The following is a 21,806-nucleotide window of genomic DNA, read 5'->3' as shown; positions in this document are numbered from 1 at the left end:
GGAGATGTGGTATGATCAGACCATGTTCCTGTACTGTCAGACACAGCCATTACACAGTACACAGCAGGGGCACATTTATAAGATTATCTCAGCACAGGGACATTTTATTTTTTGAACACATGCAATTGTGGAAATTATTCCAAGATCTATTGATTAAAGTGTACTTTGTTGGTGGGATAACTTCTTTAAATTAGCTGGTCTGGTCGAATTCTACCTATCTACAGTATATGGGTACTCCTCAGCACAATAAGTCTAAACATCATGAATTTCCCGCTCTGATGGCGGAGACATGTATCACAGACATCTTCAATGCCCCAAGCAAGTTAAACAACTGATCGGAAGGAAAAGCAAGCAGAGAGGAGCGAACTCCTACATCTTCATGTGACCACACAGAAGGACCTCTTTCTCTAGTGAGAAGGTCTTGTGGTTTATGAAGAATCTGAAGCATGCTAGTGCTGTACTCATAACGCTGAATAACTAAGTCTGCAGCCAAGTGAGAGCACAGAAGAGTTTGTAGGAAGCGTTAATAGTACAGGGTGGGCCATTCATATGGATACACCTAAATTAAATGGGAATTGTTGGTGATATCAACTTCCTGTTTGTGGCACATTAGTACATGGGAGGGGGGAAACTTTTCCAGATGGGTGGTGACCATGGTGGCCATTTTGAAGTCAGCCATTTTGGATCCAACTTTATTTTTTTCAATGGGAAGAGGGTCATGTGACACATCAAACTTATTGAGAATTTCGTAAGAAAAACAATGGTGTGCTTGGTTTTAACATAACTTTATTCTTTCATGCGTTTTTCACAAGCTTATGACCACTTATAAAATGTGTTCAAAATGCTGCCCATTGTGTTGGATTGTCAATGCTACCCTCTTCTCCCACTCTTGACACACTGATAGCAACACCGCAGAAGAAATGCTAGCACAGGCTTCCAGTATCCGTTGTTTCAGATGCTGCACATCTCCTATCTTGATGGTATGGTGGGGTATATGGTATATAGTAGCCAGGCGACTGGTGAACACAGGAAGCAGCATGGTGGAACAACAGGAGTTCAACAGAAGACACTTCTTTTTTGTTTTATTATGCCCACAGGTGCCTTTTAATGATGTCCTATTTGAAGTCAGCGAAGTACATTGAGTCAGTGTATAAGTCCAGCCTAAAAGGTTAGAGAAAAACTTTCCAGGTTCTATAGGAATAGAAGACAAGCAGCTAAAATCAAGCTGCAAAACGTACATCGTGAAAACCAAATATTCAGTGTTCATGCTCCACATAGCTCATCATTATATTTTTGGTCTAAGTTTTTATAGACCTAGTATAAATGTTCTGTGGTGGTCAGGGGTCAGAAGTCAGAGGAGTCTGGAAGTGGCTCACGCCTGTCTACCCGTTGAAACCACATTAATGCCCAGCCGCGTGCTTAAGGGGGAGCTGCAAGAGATGACTGACTGTCAACATCAGGGCTGTGGAGTCTGAGTTGGTATAAAATGGACCGACTCCAACTCCTAAAATATATAATAAATTGGGTACAGTAGTTCAAAGCAGTTTGTGGGGAACATTTTTTTCATAAGAATTTGGGAAAGTTATGAAATGTCCTATAAATGTCTGTCCTATTCCTGATCTAGACTTTTAGCTGAGATGAATCTGTGCCACAGTAAATTTATCACTTAAACATGAGCCGTGTATGAGGGAGTCGGAGTCAGAGTTATGGAAATTGAGGAGTCGGCGGTTTGGCTTACAGACTCCACAGCCCTGCATCTCATGTGTATGGATCACTTAATACTAAAGGTCTCATCTGTTATTGACCCAGACATCAATAGCTAGGTGGCCACATTTTCTGATAAATGCCAGTTTCCTATTTGAGTATAAATACACTTATCATTTGACAGTAATTCTTTTAGTTTATGCCAGTTTTTCCAATTCCATAACCAAGCATAGAAGTTACGGTAATGATTAAGAAGTTTTACCTTCATGTAGCTGTTTGGGCAGTCTCAGTCATTGGAGAGACATTCCCAACTAACAGACAGCTGTCAATTTACTCAGAACTTTCTAGGATAAATAACAAACAGTGCAAAGCAGCCTTGTGAGGATCTATATGTTCTGTTAGATTATGGAGAATTCAATTATTTACTAAAATAGACTTGGGGAGGGAATAGGTCCTACTTGGCAAACATTAACAAAATGGGGAGAACCCCACATAGAAATCCCTCTCTAACAGGCCAGAAAACTTAGCTTTTATTATTTACTTTAAAACGCACAGAGGGTATGAAAAAATGTCCCTAGTCTGCCTATAACTTTCCCTTTTAAAGTTGCCACTTATATAATTTCATTTGATGACATCCCGGGGTGTCACCACTTATATAGCCCCCTGTTTCCTTGTGCGCTTTAAACAGAGTTTGTCCTATTCTGCTATACAAGTGGCGACACCCCGGGGTGTCATCAAATTAAATCATGTAAGTGGCAACTTAAAAGATAATGTTATAAGAAGATTAGGGACACTTTTTTAATAGCCTCTGTGCTGTGCATTTTAAATGTAAATAATAGAAGCTACTTTTTATGGCCTGTTAGAGAGGGATTTCTGTATGGGGTTCTCCCGATTTAGTTAATAATTGATTATATATTCCTCCAAGGCCATTTTTGTCCTCCATTTGATTTATCTGCTTAGCAAACAATACATACATGGTGCAGTGATCCAGGATGATGATCACATAATTCATTGTTGGGTTGGATGGTCTGTGACACTTAGGAACTTGCATCCATTCACCTTGTGCAGCGTTGCAGCGTATGTTAAGGCCCCGTCACACTAAGCGATGCAGCAGCGATCCTGACAACGATACGACCTGTCAGGGATCGTTTCTGCATCGCTAATACATCGCTGGTGAGCTGTCAAACAGGCAGGCTCACCAGCGATCAGGGGAGCAGCGATATCGTGGAAAGAATCGTTCCACGATGTCCTGCTCCCGTTACCAGCCTGCTGCAAGCAGGAGCAGGCTGGTAACTATGGTAAACATCGGGTTACTAAGTGCGCGTGTGCCCCTAGTAACCCGCTGTTTACCATGGATACCACTCTGCTACGGTGCGCGGGAGCCTCCGTGCACCGTAGCAGAGTGGTATCCATGGTAAACAGCGGGTTACTAAGTGCGCGCGTGCCCCTAGTAACCCGATGTTTACCATAGTTACCAGCCAGATCATTGGTCCCGCTGTTAGGGGCATTACAAGCAGCAGCTGTAAGAATGTCAACAATTTCTTTAGCAGCTGCAAAAACAAGTAAAATTTGTAGCGCTATCGGATGGATGGACCAAAGTCTTATTCCTTGGGAAAACAAAAAAGTGTAGATTTCCTATTCCTTTAACTTTCTTTTTTATGCATTTCCATTTTTTTTTTTTACTTCTAGAAACACACATTTTTGGAACAGTTTTGCATTTTTTTTTTCTGCCAATGCGAGTTATGTTTTACATTATTCTTGTTCAGATAATGTGTAAGAGAAAAAAAAATTATATACACTGTACATATACAGTATATCTATCAAGATGAATAGTCAGTGGCAAACCATACAGTCTGCAATATCCACTGAGAAAAGAACGCAACTGATGTCAACAGGAAACCTAAGCTCTTTAGCCAGCAGTCATTTATCAGGTCACCACTTCACCCTGATTTTGTCCCGGTCTTCTCAGTCAATGAATTCATTGGTTGAATAGTTAAAAATTACTGAATCCTCCACAGCCAAAGAGTTAACATTTGTTACACATTCCATTCCCTGTAAATGCCTTTCCCTTCCTTCCGCTTCAGGATACTCCTGCAGAGAAATCTGTAAATTCTGACAAGAATGCAAGTCACAAGCTAAAGATACGTTAAGAAGGCAAAAGAAGCACTATCACATCCCAAGCTCCAAAATGGTATACAGAGAAATCTGTCACTTGGGCACCCTTACAGAACTGGGTACGATAAACCAGTGTTTATTGCTGCATGCTAAACAAACGGCATGTACAGTGACATGAAAAAGTTTGGTCACCCCTGGTCAAAATTAGTTATTGTGAACAGTTAAGCAAGTTGAAGATGAAATTATCTCTGAAAGGCCTTAAGTTAAAGGGGTTTTCCCACGAACAAAAGTTGTTTTTAATCAATAGATCTTGAAATAATAATTTCCACAATTGGATGCGTTTAAATAAAATGTTCCTGTGCTGAGATAATCTTATAAATGTGCCCCTGCTGTGTACTGTTTAATGGCTGTGTCTGACCATACCACATCTCCTGGGCAGGGGGGGAAGCAAAAGTGTGTGCAGATATTACAGCATGGGATCACAGCTGATTCTTTTTGTGAGGTAAAACATTTCCCTGCCTGTTTTTAAACAATGTTTTACTCCAAAGAAAGAATCAGCTGTAATATCTGTATACTCTTTGTTCCTCCCCTGCCCAGGAGATGTGGTATGATCAGACCATGTTCCTGCACAGTCAGACACATCCATTACACAGTATACAGCAGGGGCACATTTATAAGATTATCTCAGCACAGGAACATTTTATTTAAACACATCCAATTGTATAACTTAGGCTGTGTGCGCACTATGCGCTTTTTAAGCGTTTCCGCAGCGGCAATTCCGCTGCAGAAACGCTTAAAAAAATGCATGGTAGAAGGTCTGCTATGTTCCCCAATGATAATCCGCATGTGCTATGCACATGCTGCGGAAATTTCCACTGCGGATTATCATTGTGGAAAAAAACACAGCACTACCAATTATTCTGCATAAACGCGGTGTTTTCGCCGCCAATGACTTGCATTGGAATGCATGGAATCCGCATCACTGCATCTGTACATGCGGAATCCATGCGTTCAATGTGCGGATGGTACCCAGGTCTGGAGGAGAGGAGACTCCTCCAGACCCGGGTACCATAGAACCTGTGAAAAAAAGAATAAAATAAAAAGTATAGATTATATTCACCTTCTGATGGCCCCCGGAGTCCTTGTCTCTGCTTGCAGGCAACTCGCAGTAGACTAAAGAACCTGCGCTGACGTCATTTAGTCATGTGCCGGGTCAAGCGACGCTGACGTTGGCAGGTCCTTAAATCTACCGCGAGCTGCCAGCAAGCCGAGACGCATCGAATAAAGACACCGGGGGCCATCAGAAGGTAAGTATAATATTTATTTTTTACCATTCTTTCGGTCACAATATATAAATCCATGCCGGTTGCATGGATTTATATAGTGTGACCAAGTTTTCAAGCACTTTCCAAGTGATGCTAAAATCGCTTGGAAAGCGCTTGACAACCCGCTTGCGGAAATGCATGTGAAGAACGCTTCATTTCCGCTTGTCCATGGCAGGAAAAACGCATGTACAATCCGCATGCGTTTTTTCTACCAAGGGAGATGCAGAAACGCTCAGGAAAAAATCCATAGCATTTCTGCATCGTGGGCCCATAGCCTTATTATTCCAAGAGCTATTGATTAAAATGAACTTTTGTTCATGGAAAAACCCCTTTAAACTTTAGGCAAAAAAAAAAGTAATATATAAATATATATATATATATAAATATATATATATACAGTGCCTACAAGTAGTATTCAACCCCCTGCAGATTTAGCTGGTTTGATAAGATGCAAATAAGTTAGAGCCTTCAAACTGCAAACGAGAGTAGGTTTTATGAACAGAAGCATAAATCTTACAAACCAAAAAGTTATGTTGCTCAGTTGAATTTTATTAAATTTTAAACATAAAAGTGTGGATCAATTATTATTCAACCCCTATGTTTAATATTTTGTGGAATAACCCTTGTTTGCAATTACAGCTAATAATCGTCTTTTATAAGACCTGATCAGGCCGGCACAGGTCTGTGGAGTTATCTTGGCCCACTCCTCCATGCAGATCTTCTCCAAGTTATCTAGGTTCTTTGGGTGTCTCATGTGGACTTTATTCTTGAGCTCCTTCCACAAGTTTTCAATTGGGTTAAGGTCAGGAGACTGACTAGGCCACTCCAACACCTTGACTTTTTCCCTCTTGAATCAGGCCTTGGTTTTCTAGGCTGTGTGCTTTGGGTCGTTGTCTTGTTGGAAGATGAAATTACGACCCATCTTAAGATCCTTGATGGAGGAGCGGAGGTTCTTGGTCAAAATCTTCAGGTAGGCCGTGCTATCCATCTTCCCATGGATGTGGACCAGATGGCCAGGCCCCTTGGCAGAGAAACAGCCCCACAGCATGATGCTGCCACCACCATGCTTGACTGTAGGGATGGTATTCTTGGGGTCGTATGCAGTGCCATCCAGTCTCCAAACATCACGTGTGTGGTTGGCACCAAAGATCTCGATCTTGGTCTCATCAGACCATAGAACCTTGAACCAGTCTGTCTCAGAGTCCTCCAAGTGATCATGAGCAAACTGTAGACGAGCCTTGACATGACGCTTTGAAAGTAAAGGTACCTTACGGGCTCGTCTGGAACGGAGACCATTGTGGTGGAGTACGTTACTTATGGTATTGACTGAAACCAATGTCCCCACTGCCATGAGATCTTCCCGGAGCTCCTTCCTTGTTTTCCTTGGGTTAGCCTTGACTCTTCGGACAAGCCTGGCCTCGGCACGGGAGGACACTTTCAAAGGCTGTCCTGGCCGTGGAAGGCTAACAGTAGTTCCATAAGCCTTCCACTTACGGATGATGCTCCCAACAGTGGAGACAGGTAGGCCCAACTCCTTGGAAAGGGTTTTGTACCCCTTGCCAGCCTTGTGACCCTCCACGATCTTGTCTCTGATGGCCTTGGAATGCTCCTTTGTCTTTCCCATGTTGACCATGTCTGAGTGCTGTTCACAAGTTTGGGGAGGGTCTTAAATAGTCAGAAAAGGCTGGCAAAAGAGATCTTTAATCCACACATGTGAAGCTCATTATTCTTGGTGCCTGAACTACTTCTTAATACTTTAGGGGGACCAAACTGAATTCTTGTGGTTTGAGGGGTTGAATAATAAATGACACTCTGAATTAACTTTTAACGTTTTAAAAAAAAAAAAAAAAAATTTGCTGCAGTGCATTTCCCACTTCCAGGCTGATCTACAGTACAAATGTCACAATGCCAAGTTAATTCCGCATGTGTCAACCAGCTAAATCTGCAGGGGGTTGAATACTACTTGTAGGCACTGTATATATATATATATATATATATATATATATATATATATATATATATATATATATATATATATATATATATATATATATATATATATATATATATATATATATATATATATATATATACACATACACATACATACATACATCTTTTACATTTTAAAAATTACAAAAACGAAAATGAGCCGATGCAAAAGTTTGTGCACTCTTGGAGATTTGTGAGCTCAGATAACTTAGACTAAGGTTTCACACCTTAACTTGCCCGATAGGGCTATGGCTTGTTCACCATCATCGTTAGGAAAGGCCAGGTGATGCAAATTTCACAGCTTTACAAAAACCCTGCCTCCTCTAACCTTGTGCCAAAAAAACAGCCAAGGGTTCTTCCAAGCAGATGCCTAGCACTCTGAAAATGAAAATAATGGAGGCCCACCAAGCAGGATAAGGCTTTTTCAAGTTGCCCTTTCCTCAGTTCGAAATGTAATTAAGAAATGGCAGTTAACAGGAACAGTGGAGGTCAAGATAAGGTCTGGAAGACCAAGCAAAATTTCAGTGAGAGCTGCTCGTAGGATTGTTAGAGAAGCAAATCGGAACCCCCGCTTGACTACAAAAGACCTTCACCAAGATTTAGCAGACTCTGGAGTTGTGGTACATTGTTCTACTGTTGAGAGACAACTGCTCAAATACGGCCTTCATGGAAGAGTCATCAGAATAAAACCTTTCCTGCATCCTCCCCATAAAATTCAGCATCAGAAGTATGCAAAAGAACATCTAAACAAGCCTGATGCATTTTGGAAACAAGTCCTGTGGACCGATGAGGTTAAAATAGAACTCTTTGGCCACAATGATCAAAAGCTATGTGTGGAGATAAAAGGGCACAGAATTTTAGGAAAAGAACATCTTGCCAAGCATGACCGGTGAATCAATCATGGTTTTGGGTTGTGCTGCAGCCAATGGCACAGGGAACATTTCATGGGTAGAGGGAAGAATGGATTCAATGAAATTTCAACAAAATTCTTGATGCAAACATAACATCATCTGTAAAAAAGCTGAAGTTGAACAGAGGATGGCTTCTACAAATGGACAATGATCCTAAACACACGTCAAATTCCACAATAAACTACCTCAAAAGGCACAAGCTGAATGTTTTACAATGGCCCTCCCAGTCCCCTGATCTGAACATCATTGAAAATTTGTGGCTAGACCTCAAAATAGAAGTGCATGCAAGATGACCCAGGAATCTCACAGAACTGGAAGAATTTTCCAAGGAAGAATGGATGAAATCCCTCAAACAAGAACTGAAAGACCCTTGTGTGGCTACAAAAAGAATTTACAAGCGGTGATACTTTCAAAAGGGGGTGCTACTAGGTACTAACTATGCAGAGTGCCTAAACTTTTGCATTAGCCCATTTTCCTTTTTGTAATTTTTAAAATGAAAAAAAAATATTTTTTTTGCCTAAAATACAAAGGAAATGTATCATCTTCAACCTTAGGCTTTTTAGAAATAATTTCATCTTCAACTTGCTTAACCATTCACAATAACAGTCATTTTGATCAGGGGTGCTCAAACTTTTACATGCCACTGTATTGACAACTGCATTCCCTTTAGCAAGCCTTCTCAGCCATGTGAAAAGAACAGTGGTTGATCATGCAGACTGCTGACCCAGTCATTACTGTGGAAGTGGCAAACACTAGCTGAGTGCAGTGCTAGGCCATCTCCAGCGGTCCCTTTAATAATCTAATGGCACTGCGCAGATTGACGACCACCACTCCCTTCACACACAGCTCTTCAGAGCCCCAGGGGTCAGACCCCTAGTGATCAGGAAGTGATCACATATTCCACGAATAAGAAATAACTTCAAAATTTGAGTTTACAAATTTAATTAAAAATTCACCATGCATCTCAATGCTTACGCGCTAAAAACAAAGTCTGAGTAGTGTCTCTTAAAGGCATGTGCTCTGCCTTTTATGTTCATAGGTCCTCAACAAGAGCAGGCATAGGTATTGGGAGTTATGCCAATAATCAGTGAACAAGGTTTTGTAGGAATCATTCGCTCATTCATCGGGTAATTGTATTACGGACGCAGCACAAAGTTCATAGTTATCAGCAGCACACTACACCATGTGTAAACAGGTGATGTGCTGCCGATAGCAAGACACTGTATGCACACAGAACGACTGTATCAATGGTCAGTTGGAGCAAATAGGACGTTCATCGGTCTGTCTAAACAGGTCCGTAAATGATCGCCAATTGGCTTGCAAAAGTCTGATCTGCAGTTTAGTTACAGCCTGTGCAAAAGTGCCATAATATGTTACTGTGGGAGACGGTCCACATTGTTTGTTCATATTCTGTAAAGATGGTAACACAGCATAAGAGCGGTGTACAAAAATAAGAAATAGGTAGGTATGGATAGAAGTATAAAGATTTATCAATGATCCATTGGAATAAGAAAAAAAAATATTGGTTGTAAAAGTATACACACCCTTTTGTTAAAATGAACATAATAAAATAGGTTATTTTTGTTGAAGGTGTTATTTTATAATTATGTATGGAAATGATAGAACCTCTTCTACAGATCAGTCCCATATGTAGTATGTACATAGACAAGACACTCTTGTGTATATGAATAACCTTCCTGTGAAATTAATTATAGGCTAAAAACAAATTTCTGTGGAATGCGCTCAACCTAATGTGAACCATATGTCATATCCCAAAAGTTTCTCCAACAAATGGTTTCAGTTTCAGTAGGGATTCAATTCGGAAGTCGTTCCAAGGGAAGCGCGTTCTCTTGGCACAGAATTAAGGCTCATTTTCACTTTAGACTGTAGGTGTGGTAGATACAACAAACGCTAGAGATGCCGGTCATAACATGGAGACATAATGAAAGGCAAAGAGAATGCAGCACAAATGCTTTATAATATGAGAGCTGTAAGGTGCAGTAATGTCCAGAGTGAGAAAGTAATGTGGAATCCTACTTAGATCTATATGCATTATATGTATTATAGCAATAAAGTGGTCATAGTGATAATACCATTAGACCACGTGCACACGTTCAGTATTTTAGATCAGTATTTGTAAGCAAACCAGGAGTAGGTGATAAATACAGATCTGAACACCATCTACTCACGTTCTCATCCCTGTCCTCCTCACCTGTCACCCATGTCCAGCAACTAGCACACCCCCACAGAAACCTTGCATATCTAGACACTCACACACTCTCTGACTCTATTCCACCACTGACATCCATATCTTCACTCCACAACACAGACAGCGCCACTGCTTTCTACAATGCCACTCTCGCATCAGCTATTGACTCGGTCGCCCCTCTTATGCATGGAAGAGCACGACGAGTCAATAGGCAACCCTGGCACAACCACCTCACTAAACAGCTTAGACAAGAGTCCAGGGTTGCGGAGCGGAGTTGGAAGAAAACACATGCGCTAGATGACTTCACTGCATTCAAACAAGCAACACTCGCAATCAAATCAGTCCTCACCTCTGCTAAACATGCCTACTTCACAACTCTCATATCTTCCTTATCTTACTACCCCAAAGAGCTATTCAACACTTAACTCTCTCCTCCGCCCTCCACTGCCCCCTCCGACCTCCATCATCTCTGCAGAGGAGTCTGCCACACACTTCAAAACAGGATCGACCAAACAAGGCAAGTCTTTACTGTCCAACCACCACAAGCCTTTGTTTGTTTTCCAGACCATTGCCCTTCCCCCATAACCTCCCTTCTCAACATCACAGAATGAGACCTTACTCGTCTCCTCTCCAAATCACACCTCACTACCTGTGCACTAGACCCCATCCCATCTCACCTCCTTCCCAACCTCACCCCCACACACATCCCATCCCTAACCCATCTTTTCAACCTATCACTAAACTTCTAGTACCTTCCCCGCTGCCTTCAAACATGCCACAATCACGCCCATTCTCAAAAAGCCATCCCTCGACCCAACTGCCTTGTCCAGCTACCGCCCCATATCACTGCTCCCATTTGCCTCTAAACTCCTCGAGCAACACGTTCATGCTGAGCTTTCCTCTCACTTCTCATCTAACTCTCTCTTTGACAACCGACGATCTGGCTTCCGCCTCCTCCATTCCACTGAAACTGCCCTTACCAAAATTACCAATGACTTACTTACAGCCAAAGCCAACAGACAATTCTCTGTACTCCTTCTTGACCGGTCCCCTGCTTTCGACACAGTTGACCACTGCCTCCTACTACAGATACTTTCTTCATTTGGCATCAAAAACCTTGCCTTATCCTGGATCTCCTCATACCTTTCTAACCGCAAATTTAGAGTCTCCCACTCCCACACTACCTTTTAACCCCTCACCCCGCCCCCTTTCTGTTGGAGTCCCTCAAGGCTCTGTCCTAGGACCCCTACTCTTCTCAATCTATACCCTTGGCCTGAGACGGCTCATAAAATCCCATGGTTTCCAATACCATCTGTAAGCGGATGACACCTAGATCTACCTCTCTGGCCCAGATGTCACCTCTCTGCTGTCCAGAATACCAGCATGTCTAGCAGCCATATCCTCCAGCTTCCTCGAGCTCAATGTGGACAAATCTGAACTCATCATCTTTCCTCCATCTTGCGTATCTTCCCCACCTGATCTTTCTATCACAATAAATGACAACATTTTCCCCTGTACCGGCAATTCGCTGCCTCGGAGTAACCCTAGGCTCTGCCTTGTCCTTCAAACCCCACATCCAAGCTCTCACCACCTCCTGTCACCTCCAGCTCAAAAATATTTCAAGAATCTGTGCTTTCTTCAACCCTCAATCTACTAAACTGCTTGTGAATGCCCTCATCATCTCCCGCCTTGACTACTACAACATCTTCCTCTGTGGCCTACCTGCTAACACTCTCGCACCCCTCCAGTCCATCCTTAACTCTGCTGAACAACTAGTTCATTTCTCGCCTCGCTACTCCTCTGCTACCCCCCTTTGCAAATCGTTTCACTGGATCCCAAATGCCCAGCGTATCCAGTTCAAACTACTAACACTGACCTACAAAGCCATCCATAACCTCTCTCCTCCGTACATCTCTGAACTAATCTCCCGATACATACCCTTACGTAATATCCGGTCCTCCCAAGACCTCCTTCTCTCCTCCACACTTATTCGTTCCTCACCCAATCGCCTCCAAGATTTCTCCTGAATATCCCCCATCCTATAGAATTCTGTGCCTCAACACGTCCGATTAGCCTCCACATTTGGATCCTTCAGACAGAACCTGAAAACCCATCTCTTCAAACAAGCTTACAGTCTGCCATGACCTTGCCTGCTGCCACCTCAACGACACCGGAGCTACTGCAACCCCCCAACCTTCTGTCTCCTTCCTCATTCCTGTAGAACGTAAGCCCGCACGGGCAGGGTCCTCTTCCCTCTGTACCAGTCTATCATTGTTAGTTTGTTTACTTTAAGTGATATATGTATTTTGTATGTAACCCCTTCTCATATATAGCGCCATTGATTCCATGGTGCTGTACAAGTAAATAATAAAAAAAAAAAATAAAAAAAAAGTGGTGACGTGTTTCTACTCTACTTTTCCTCTGATTGTTCCACTCCTGATTTTGGCTTACAAATACTGATGTAAAATACTGACCAAATACTGAACGTGTGAAAGTGGGCCTTCATGTTTTACCATCACAATATATTTTTTTATCTTCCCCTGACCCCACTTCTCATTTTACATTTGTTACTATAAATGTGAAAGTTATTTTTATGCCTTTATTTCACATGTTTTGCCATCCTAAATGTGTTACCTTTACAATAAAGTTAAGTCATGGGGATATTTATTGTATTTTTTAACAATTCATTTTTACCACATTTATTGTTATTTCTACTGAACAGTTTTTTTCCCATCGTTTTGGTGCACTTTCTTGAATTCTTGTCAATATAAAGATAAAAAACAAAACAAACAGCATTTTGTTGTTTTAGAGGCACTGAAAAAAAACAATATTGCCCATAAAAGAGCTTGAAAATAAGTGGAAAAAAAAAAGTTTTTTTTTTTATAAACCACCTAAAAAATTTGCGTGAAGGAAGCCGTAATATGCAATTACGCAGAATAAAAAATAATTCCAATAAAGTCCTGTATAGAGCAACATCTTCATCACTTCAAGTTAGGCGCAGATATGTAGGACATTGCCCTAAGGAGATAAGGGTACTAAAAACCACAAAATGACACTGACAAAACAAACTGATTACAGGTCCCAAGATTCAGCTCATGCCAAACAACTAGATCATTAATTCTCAAAGCTTCCTTCTGTTAGTTCTGGCGCCGTAGTTCCTCATTTCTTTGACAGTCCGACCAGCAAACCAGTTATGAAGTATAAAAAAATGTGGGTATGATTAATCCATAACAAAAATACATTTCAGGGTGATATTAGTCACTTGTGGTATTAGGAAAAAGTCCAACATCTTAATTAACTTGCAGGATCTTGAGGAACTCATTCTGCATGGAAAACCTCATCCTAACACAGCCTATAACTATAAAAGCCTCTGTTGTCGCTTTATGTGAATTGATTACATAACCAAAGCAGGTATTGCCCAGTTTTCTATGCGCCGGGGGAGTTTCCCTCCTAAAAATCGAAGAATTAAGGATTCCAACACATCAATCCATTCAATAAAAGTTCAGTTCAGTCCTTTAGCTCTAAGCTCTCCCTGCTAGAATAAAAAACACAGGAAGTTTCCCAGACCAAACCAAGAGGAACTTGGGGGATGGGGAGAGAGTTATGCCAAGACACAAATTGTTTTTAACCTCTACTTGGTTGATCGTGCTTTTCCTATTACTGTGCTTTAGGGATTTTATTTTAAAGCTTGCAAATTGCACTTCAAGATACAATTTCATGAATCATTGATGAAAATAAATACATACTGTACTGTGCGAATATTCATGTCAGAAGGAAAAATACTGTCCTCAATAATTTACTGATTGAAGCCTAATTTATGACATTTAAGAGGAGATCTTGACCTCAGGATGTGATGCCACTATATCAAGGCTATATGAGCAATCTCATATATAGTACCAGCATTATTCACATCATGATTACACCAGACATGTACGCTGGGAAAGCTCCTGATGTACATGCTAAATGTCCATGGAGATTCAGTGTCAGAAAAAGGCTAAAAAGTGCCCTTTTGCTATATTACTATTAGTATTGTCTGGCCATGATATACAGGTGAATCTCACTAAATTAGAATATCATCAAAAAGTTAATTTATTTCAGTTCTTAAATGCAAAAAGAGAAACTCGCAGATTATATAAATATAATGACTTTTGTGTTTTCATTGGCTGTAAGCCATAATCATCAACATTAACAGAAATAAACACTTGAAATCGATCACTCTGTTTGTAATGACTCTATAGAATATATGAGTTTCACTTTTTGTATTGAAGAACTGAAATAAATTAACTTTTTGATGATATTCTAATTTTGTGAGATGCAGCTGTATATGCTATCGTATAGGAATTAGATGGCAATTTAAAACATTTTATAAGTGATCTGACTGGTTGGCTATGGGTCTAATAGGCACAAATAACCCTACTGGCAAGTGGAGATCTTGATTTGTCTGGCAAAGTGAACAACAACTTAAGGCCCCGTCACACTTAGCGACGCGACAACGATACGACCTGTCAGGGATCATTGCTGCGTCGCTATGTGGTCGCTGGTGAGCTGTCAAACAGGCAGGCTCACCAACGATCAGGGGAGCAGCGACATCGTGGAAAGAATCTTTCCACGATGTCCTGCTCCGGTTACCAGCCTGCTGAAGCAGGAGCAGGCTGGTAACCATGATAAACAGCGGGTTACTAGGGGCACACGCGCACCTAGTAACCCGCTGTTTATCAAGGTTACCACTCTGCTACGGTGAGCAGGAGGTTACCGCTCACTTTAGCAGGCTCGTAACCATGATAAACATCGGGTTACTAGGTGCGCGTGTGCCCCTAGTAACCCGCTGTTTATCATGGTTACCAGCCTGATCGCTGCTCCCGCTGGTCACACACAGCGATGTGTGCTGACCAGCGGGAGGGCAACGACCAAAAAATGGTCCAGGACACTTTGCAGCGATCAGCGACCTCACAGCAGGGGCCTGATCGCTGCAAAGTGTCACATATAGCGACATCGCTGGTGAGGTCGCTGTTGCGTCACCAAAACTGTGACACAGCAGCGATCTCGCTATGTGAGACGGGGGCTTTATGCAAGCACAACATACAGTACTTCTGCCTTCAGGAGCTGCAACGGAGCTTATAGTTCAGGAACTGTAGCGTTTTAGCTGCTTATTCTTGTCTCTATATACATGTAAGCCAAAGAAATAGTGACGCTACTTTTATAACCAATCTATAAATGTTAATCTTCACATGTATTACAGATTATATCAGCATAACTTTTAGCTAAAATGAGAAAAAATTCAGCTAACATAAGTGCTGAGAATGACGTCCAGGACATCAATTCATTAAGGGAAACATCTCAAATGTGTAAACGAGATAGAAGCTGCTTTGAACAGATGTGAAAAGAGGGAAAAAAATTCTTCCAGCTGAAACATATGGGCCTTTGTTTGCTAATGTCATTAACTGTGGGCTTCTTTGAGTCTGTGCACAGTGGAGCTAAATCATACCAGCACAATGAGGCTTCAGGCAGCAACACATCCATCAGCCTGCAGACACAGCTATGGAGTGGTCATCTCAGCCCCCAAGATGGAGAAAAGCGCTGGTACGATCAGGAGCTAGCGGGACAATAGGGTAAACGTCTGAAATTGTACTGAATCTGTACAAGGTTAGACCAAATTGGCTTCATAGTGCCCCAGTAGGTCACAGGTCGTGTAAGGTATTGTAGCTAGACCACATTCAGGTCTAACGCTATACTAGAAAGTACATGTAATAAGTAGTGTTGAGCGAGTATGTTCTATTAACCCTTTCGCCAAGTATGCTCGGCTGAGCTCCGAGTATTTATAGCTCCTCGGTGATATGGTTGAATCGCTCCAGTGTGCATGATTTGCGACTGTTTGACAGTTTTAATACATGTGACGAATGTCTATTTCTTACACATTCCTCACATTAAAGCTGTCAAACAGTTGCAAATCATGCACACGGGAGCGATTCAAGCATATCACCGAGCAGCTGTAAATACTCGGAGCTCGGCCCGAGCATACTCGGACAGAACATACTCGCTCAACACTAGTAATAAGGTGTGATGCTGTTTCTGTAGAAAAGTAGCCAACACTCTAAAAATCAGCTGCAGTTATTGCTGGCTGGGGCACGTGAACTGGCATTGTGCATAGCAGGAGAAGGCCAACAGCCTGTAATACCAGGGACCCCTCCAATGTGCTGATATTTCATCTCAGAGGAAAGTTTACTTCTTTCATGCACGCTATAGCTGTGAAACTGTATGTACCTATATACATACACACTCTCTCTCAGAAATTCTTTGTTGGAAAGTCTGCAACTGAACACAAGTGGTTGTTAGTGATCACCTCCTCTCTATCTGGAAACCATTTGAGCGGACAAGATATTAGCATGAAAAGCTGAAGGAGAAGTGACAAAAGGGAGAAAACTCCATATAGAAACTTATTACAGTTTTAAACTAAATCTATTTATAAAATTCTGAAAATTAGCATTTATATTACAGACATCCAAGAAAACGCCACATGTCTGATAATAGATTGGGCCACACAGATTGAAGTCTGGTCTTCAGCTTTAACCTGCAGATTTACTTCACAGGTGTACAGTCATGGCCAAGAGTTTTGAGACGGACACAAATATTGACATGAACTAGGATGGATGCTTTACTGTTGGCATGACACATCAGAGAAAATAACTTTGGAAGTATAGGGATTTTGACAGCGGAGGACTGGGGTAAAGTTATTTTCTCTGATGATGCCCCCTACAGACTGTTTAGAACATCTGGCAGAATGATTGTCTTGAGAAGAAAAGGTGAGCGCTACCATGAGTCTTGTGTCATGCCAACAGTAAAGCATCTTGAGACAATTCATGTGTTTTCATCCAAGGGAGGGGGCCACTCACAATTTTGTCTAAGAACACTGCAATTAATAAAGAATGGGATCTAAGCATCCACCAAGAGAAACTTCTCCCAAAGATCCAGGATTAATTTGGTGATGAACAATGCTTTTTCCAGCATGATGGAGACCATGTCACAAGGCAAAAGTGATAACTAAGTGGCTTGGTGAACGATGCATTCAAATTTTGAGACCATGACCAGAAAGAACCCCCCCCCCCCCCCAATTCGAAGGTTTGGACAGAAAATAATACAGAAATTGTGATAATCTTCAAGCACTGATGATAAGGCAAAATGTTCTATCATCAGTCCGGATTTTTCCCAGGAGCGGATACCCAGCTGCCAGGGAGAATTGCAGAAATATCTATAATATAACGGCAGAAGCATGTCTCTGTCCGAAGCCTTGATAGACTGCGCATGCGTGACGCGCAGTCTGGCTCCAGACAGAAGACCGCATCCAGCCATTACAGGTAAGACAGCCACTGCTATGGGGCTCGGACCCGTGGCCGGAGGGGGCCCGTGAGGGCCCCAAGCAGCATGGGAACGAGGAGGATAGGTGAGTAGGAGGTTGCGGCGGCAGAGGAGCGGGTTGCGGCAGTGGAGGAGCGGAGCACACTACCACGTGTGCCCGCTGCTAAAGGGACATGAATATTCCCTCTGAGGCCTCTCCCATGGGCGTGGAGAAGACGGAATATTCATTATCTTTAGTAGCGGGCAAGGAGGAGCGCTGAGCTCCGGCTCCTGCTGTCAGTGGCCGCCGCTAAAGAGAAAGCATATTCACGCTTCTCCACGCCCATACTCCCGGCGTGGAGAGGAGTGAATGTGTGGCAGCAGCTCACCTCAGCTTCTGAGAGCGCGCGCAGCTCAGATGCCGACATGAGCTGCTGCAGACAGGACGCAGCGCTGGAGCAGAGGTGAGGAAGGAAGGCGAGTATAAGTGTTTATTGTTTTATGTGTGCAGTGATTGGGGGGATGAGGAGGCCACACATACCAGGATTGGGGGGTTGAGGAGGCCTCACATACCAGGATTGGGGGGTTGAGGAGGCCACACATACCAGGAATGGGGGATTGAGGAGGCCACGCATACCGGAAATGGGGACGAGGGGGGGGAGCCACACATACCGGAAATGGGGACGAGGGGGGGAGCCACGCATACCGGAAATGGGGACGAGGGGGGGAGCCACGCATACCGGAAATGGGGACGAGGGGGGGAGCCACGCATACCGGAGATGGGGATGAGGGGGGGAGCCACGCATACCGGAAATGGGGATGAGGGGGGGAGCCACGCATACCGGAAATGGGGATGAGGGGGGGGAGCCATGCATACCGGAAATGGGGATGAGGGGGAGGGGGGCCACGCATACCGGAAATGGGGATGGGGGGGGGGGGAGCCACGCATACCGGAAATGGGGATGAGGGGGGGGGGGGGGGGGGGAGCCACGCATACCGGAAATGGGGATGAGGGGGGGGGAGCCACGCATACCGGAAATGGGGATGAGGGGGGGAGCCACGCATACCGGAAATGGGGATGAGGAGGGGAGCCACGCATACCGGAAATGGGGATGAGGAGGGGAGCCACGCATACCGGAAATGGGGATGAGGAGGGGAGCCACGCATACCGGAAATGGGGATGAGGAGGGGAGCCACGCATACCGGAAATGGGGATGAGGAGGGGAGCCACGCATACCGGGATCGGGGATGAGGGGAGCCACGCATACCGGGATCGGGGATGAGGGGAGCCACGCATACCGGGATCGGGGATGAGGGGAGCCACGCATACCGGGATCGGGGGATGAGGGGAGCCACGCATACCGGGATCGGGGATGAGGGGAGCCACGCATACAGGGATCGGGGATGAGGGGAGCCACGCATACAGGGATCGGGGATGAGGGGAGCCACGCATACAGGGATCGGGGATGAGGGGAGCCACGCATACCGGGATCAGGGATGAGGGGAGCCACGCATACCGGGATTGGATGGTGGGGACAGGATGGGGGCAGCACATACCAGCATGGGAGACCATATACCAATAAAAATGCTCGCCACCCGGGCGTAGAACGGGTTCAATAGCTAGTTGAAATATAAGGGGCAACACTGTATATATTAAATCCTTGCATACACTTGACAAATTTGTCAATAAGTGTAAAACATATGAAATGCTTATAATTGTACTTTAGTAAACATAGAAACATCTGACTAATAGATCTAAAAACACCAAAGCATCAAACTTAAACTAAAACTAAACTGTGAAAACCTAAATTAGTGTCATTCTCAAAACTTTAGGCTTTGACTGTACACATATTGCAGATAAAAAAAGTCTCACATTATGAAGAGCATTCATCATTTTTAAAAGTCAGTTGTCAGACAATCTGACCAGTGGGGATCCTGAAAAACTCAAAAAGCAATGAAGGAAGGTGCTGAAGAGCTTATCCAAGTGCTGTGCTCCAGCATATCCCATCTGCACACTTTCCTTGGAGAGCAGATTGAGTGGTAGAAAGCAAAAGCAAGTCAGTCAGGAACAATGGAGTTCAATGATTAGATGAGTGGCACTACACCTTCCTTTTAGTGATCATGGGGGTCTCTGCTCCAACAACCCCACAAACCAGAATTTCTAAAAGCGCATTATGAAATCTAAAAGGTTGTTTTTAGTTGGTTGGTTTTCTTTTTAAATGATTGGTACCTTTAAAACAAGGCAAATAGGCAGACAAATCTCAAACACAATTAACACAGTTTAAAAACAGTAAATTCCATAATAAAAAAAATCATGAGTGAAGGAGTAAAATTCAAAATGAATATAGTACAAAGAAGTTTTACAAAAAAGGGACGCTACTCATAAGACGACATTTATCACTTATTCACAGGATAGGTGATCAATAATGGATGGCTGGAGGGTCACTGATCAGGGAAACAGCAGTCCTGATAGACCATTCCTCCACAATGCGGTATTGAATGGGAGATTGTGACCCTGCTCTCGTAATCTGTGGGGTCCCAGGGATCAGACATATACCTGTGCTTTGGATAGAGGATAAATATTTTTCGTGGGAAAGCCTTTAAGGAAGTTCTGAAAATGCAAATACATTTTAAAATGAAATTCTCTCTTACCTACAACCATAAGTGTGAATTCAAACCCCCTCTTCACAGATTTCCTGTATACTTGATTTGGCAGATTGGCAAAGCCCACATATCCTTCAAGGTTCTTCTGTTGCTGCAGTCAATGCAGAGAATACAATATTAGGTGATATAGGTTACAGAAAGTAAACGCTTTATGTTCATTCATTTGGATTCAGGAGGGTCTATTTCTAGAAGAACAGCTGCACTTCTATTGAAATGTTTGTGCATATTGCAATATAAGGACAAGCAGACATTAGTTCACATCATATCAAAGGGAATGTCCAAGGTTAAAGGGAGGGCAGTATTTTCTAGTCAAAGTAGAGCTATATATTGGTAATACAGCTCTGCTTCTTTCAATTGAATGGGTTTAAGTTGCAAAACCAGACACAGCACATGTGCAATAGTCCCATATTTTACTTAAATTTCTAGATATCCCATTCATGCCACAGCCAGTGATGAAAAGAGCACAAAAATGGATCTATAACGTGCTTCAATCAATGAAGGTCTCCTTTACTAATATACATACAAAACTCATTTCTGAACCAACAGTCTACGGCATCTGAGTAGGTTGCAGATGTACAATAAAAATTATATTGTGGTACAGTGTTAGCCAGAAAAATCTATGTAAATACTGACCGTATACACCCAAAATGACAAAAGTATTCTAAGAGTGATACCTTTATTGGCTAACCAGAAAAATTATATTTGCAAGCCTTCAGGGCACAGAGGCTCCTTCTACAGGCTGGTTTACAAATATTGCATTTTTCTTAGAATACTTTTGTCTTTTTGGGCATAAAAGTATTTACACAGTAGGTTACAAGAATTATTTGGAAGCAGAATCGTTTCCCAGACTTTTCCATATGGCAAAATTTAGATTTTATTAGTATTTAAACTATTAATCTGAGTAAATAAGAAAATGTTTTAAAATTGGCAAATAATGTCAAGCTTCGAGCAAAAAATAAGTTCGCACTTACTGCAATTAACTTATTTACTATTTAAAATGAGGCATTTACCATTTTACTAAATGATGGTGGCCCACAATGCTAAAGGAAGAAGCTTCTGGAGCACAAAGCGATTGACACCTCAAGCAGTGTGAGCGGTGAATACTAACACCTAGGGGTTTGGACCAACAGAGTCTGATGGTGATGAAGAGCTGGAGATGTCTGGAGTGAGAACTCTATTCACAAACCACTCCAAACCCTGCTGTCCAGGACTCCCAGGTCATACACCATTCACACTCACTGATCACTATTTCCCCAGGCCTGCCGCCAGTGCAAGATCCTGCAAGAATCTGTCAGCGCCCTCCTCAGTTGTGTCCCATTTGTGATGGGCGATGATGATCAAATTCCAGCACAGACATTTCCCAACATTTTTTCTGGCACGGCTGCTTTATGCATTGCCAGTGAACTGTGAAGTTCATCATTTCCTGTATGACAGCTATAATCAGATATAAGGTGTTCTACATACAATCCCTGCCTGAAGTCATCTGTAGGTCTCAATCTCTAATCAACTTACACCCATCCAATCCGCTGTCAAGAGATGGGTCCATAGCTGTAA

General features: G+C 42.7%; 1 protein-coding gene across 3 annotated transcripts in view; it reads right to left on the bottom strand.

Annotated features, from left to right (window-relative positions):
- The window catches only part of SEPTIN7 (septin 7), an 81,663-nt gene that overhangs the window by 45,458 nt on the left and 14,399 nt on the right, over window positions 1-21,806 (bottom strand). For all 3 annotated transcript variants that reach the window (XM_073678237.1, XM_073678238.1, XM_073678239.1), the window contains one exon: window positions 20,241-20,343. In XM_073678237.1, the coding sequence (XP_073534338.1) occupies window positions 20,241-20,343 (103 nt within the window). Of the gene's footprint in view, window positions 1-20,240; window positions 20,344-21,806 lie in introns of those variants that run through there.

The sequence above is a fragment of the Phyllobates terribilis genome, unplaced genomic scaffold, assembly GCF_046119375.1.
Source record: "Phyllobates terribilis strain yellow unplaced genomic scaffold, ASM4611937v1 Scaffold_4__5_contigs__length_816908805, whole genome shotgun sequence".
In the NCBI taxonomy this organism is placed as follows: domain Eukaryota; kingdom Metazoa; phylum Chordata; class Amphibia; order Anura; family Dendrobatidae; genus Phyllobates; species Phyllobates terribilis.
The sequence above is the reverse complement of the archived record's forward strand: the minus strand, read 5'-3'. Positions and strand labels throughout refer to the sequence as shown.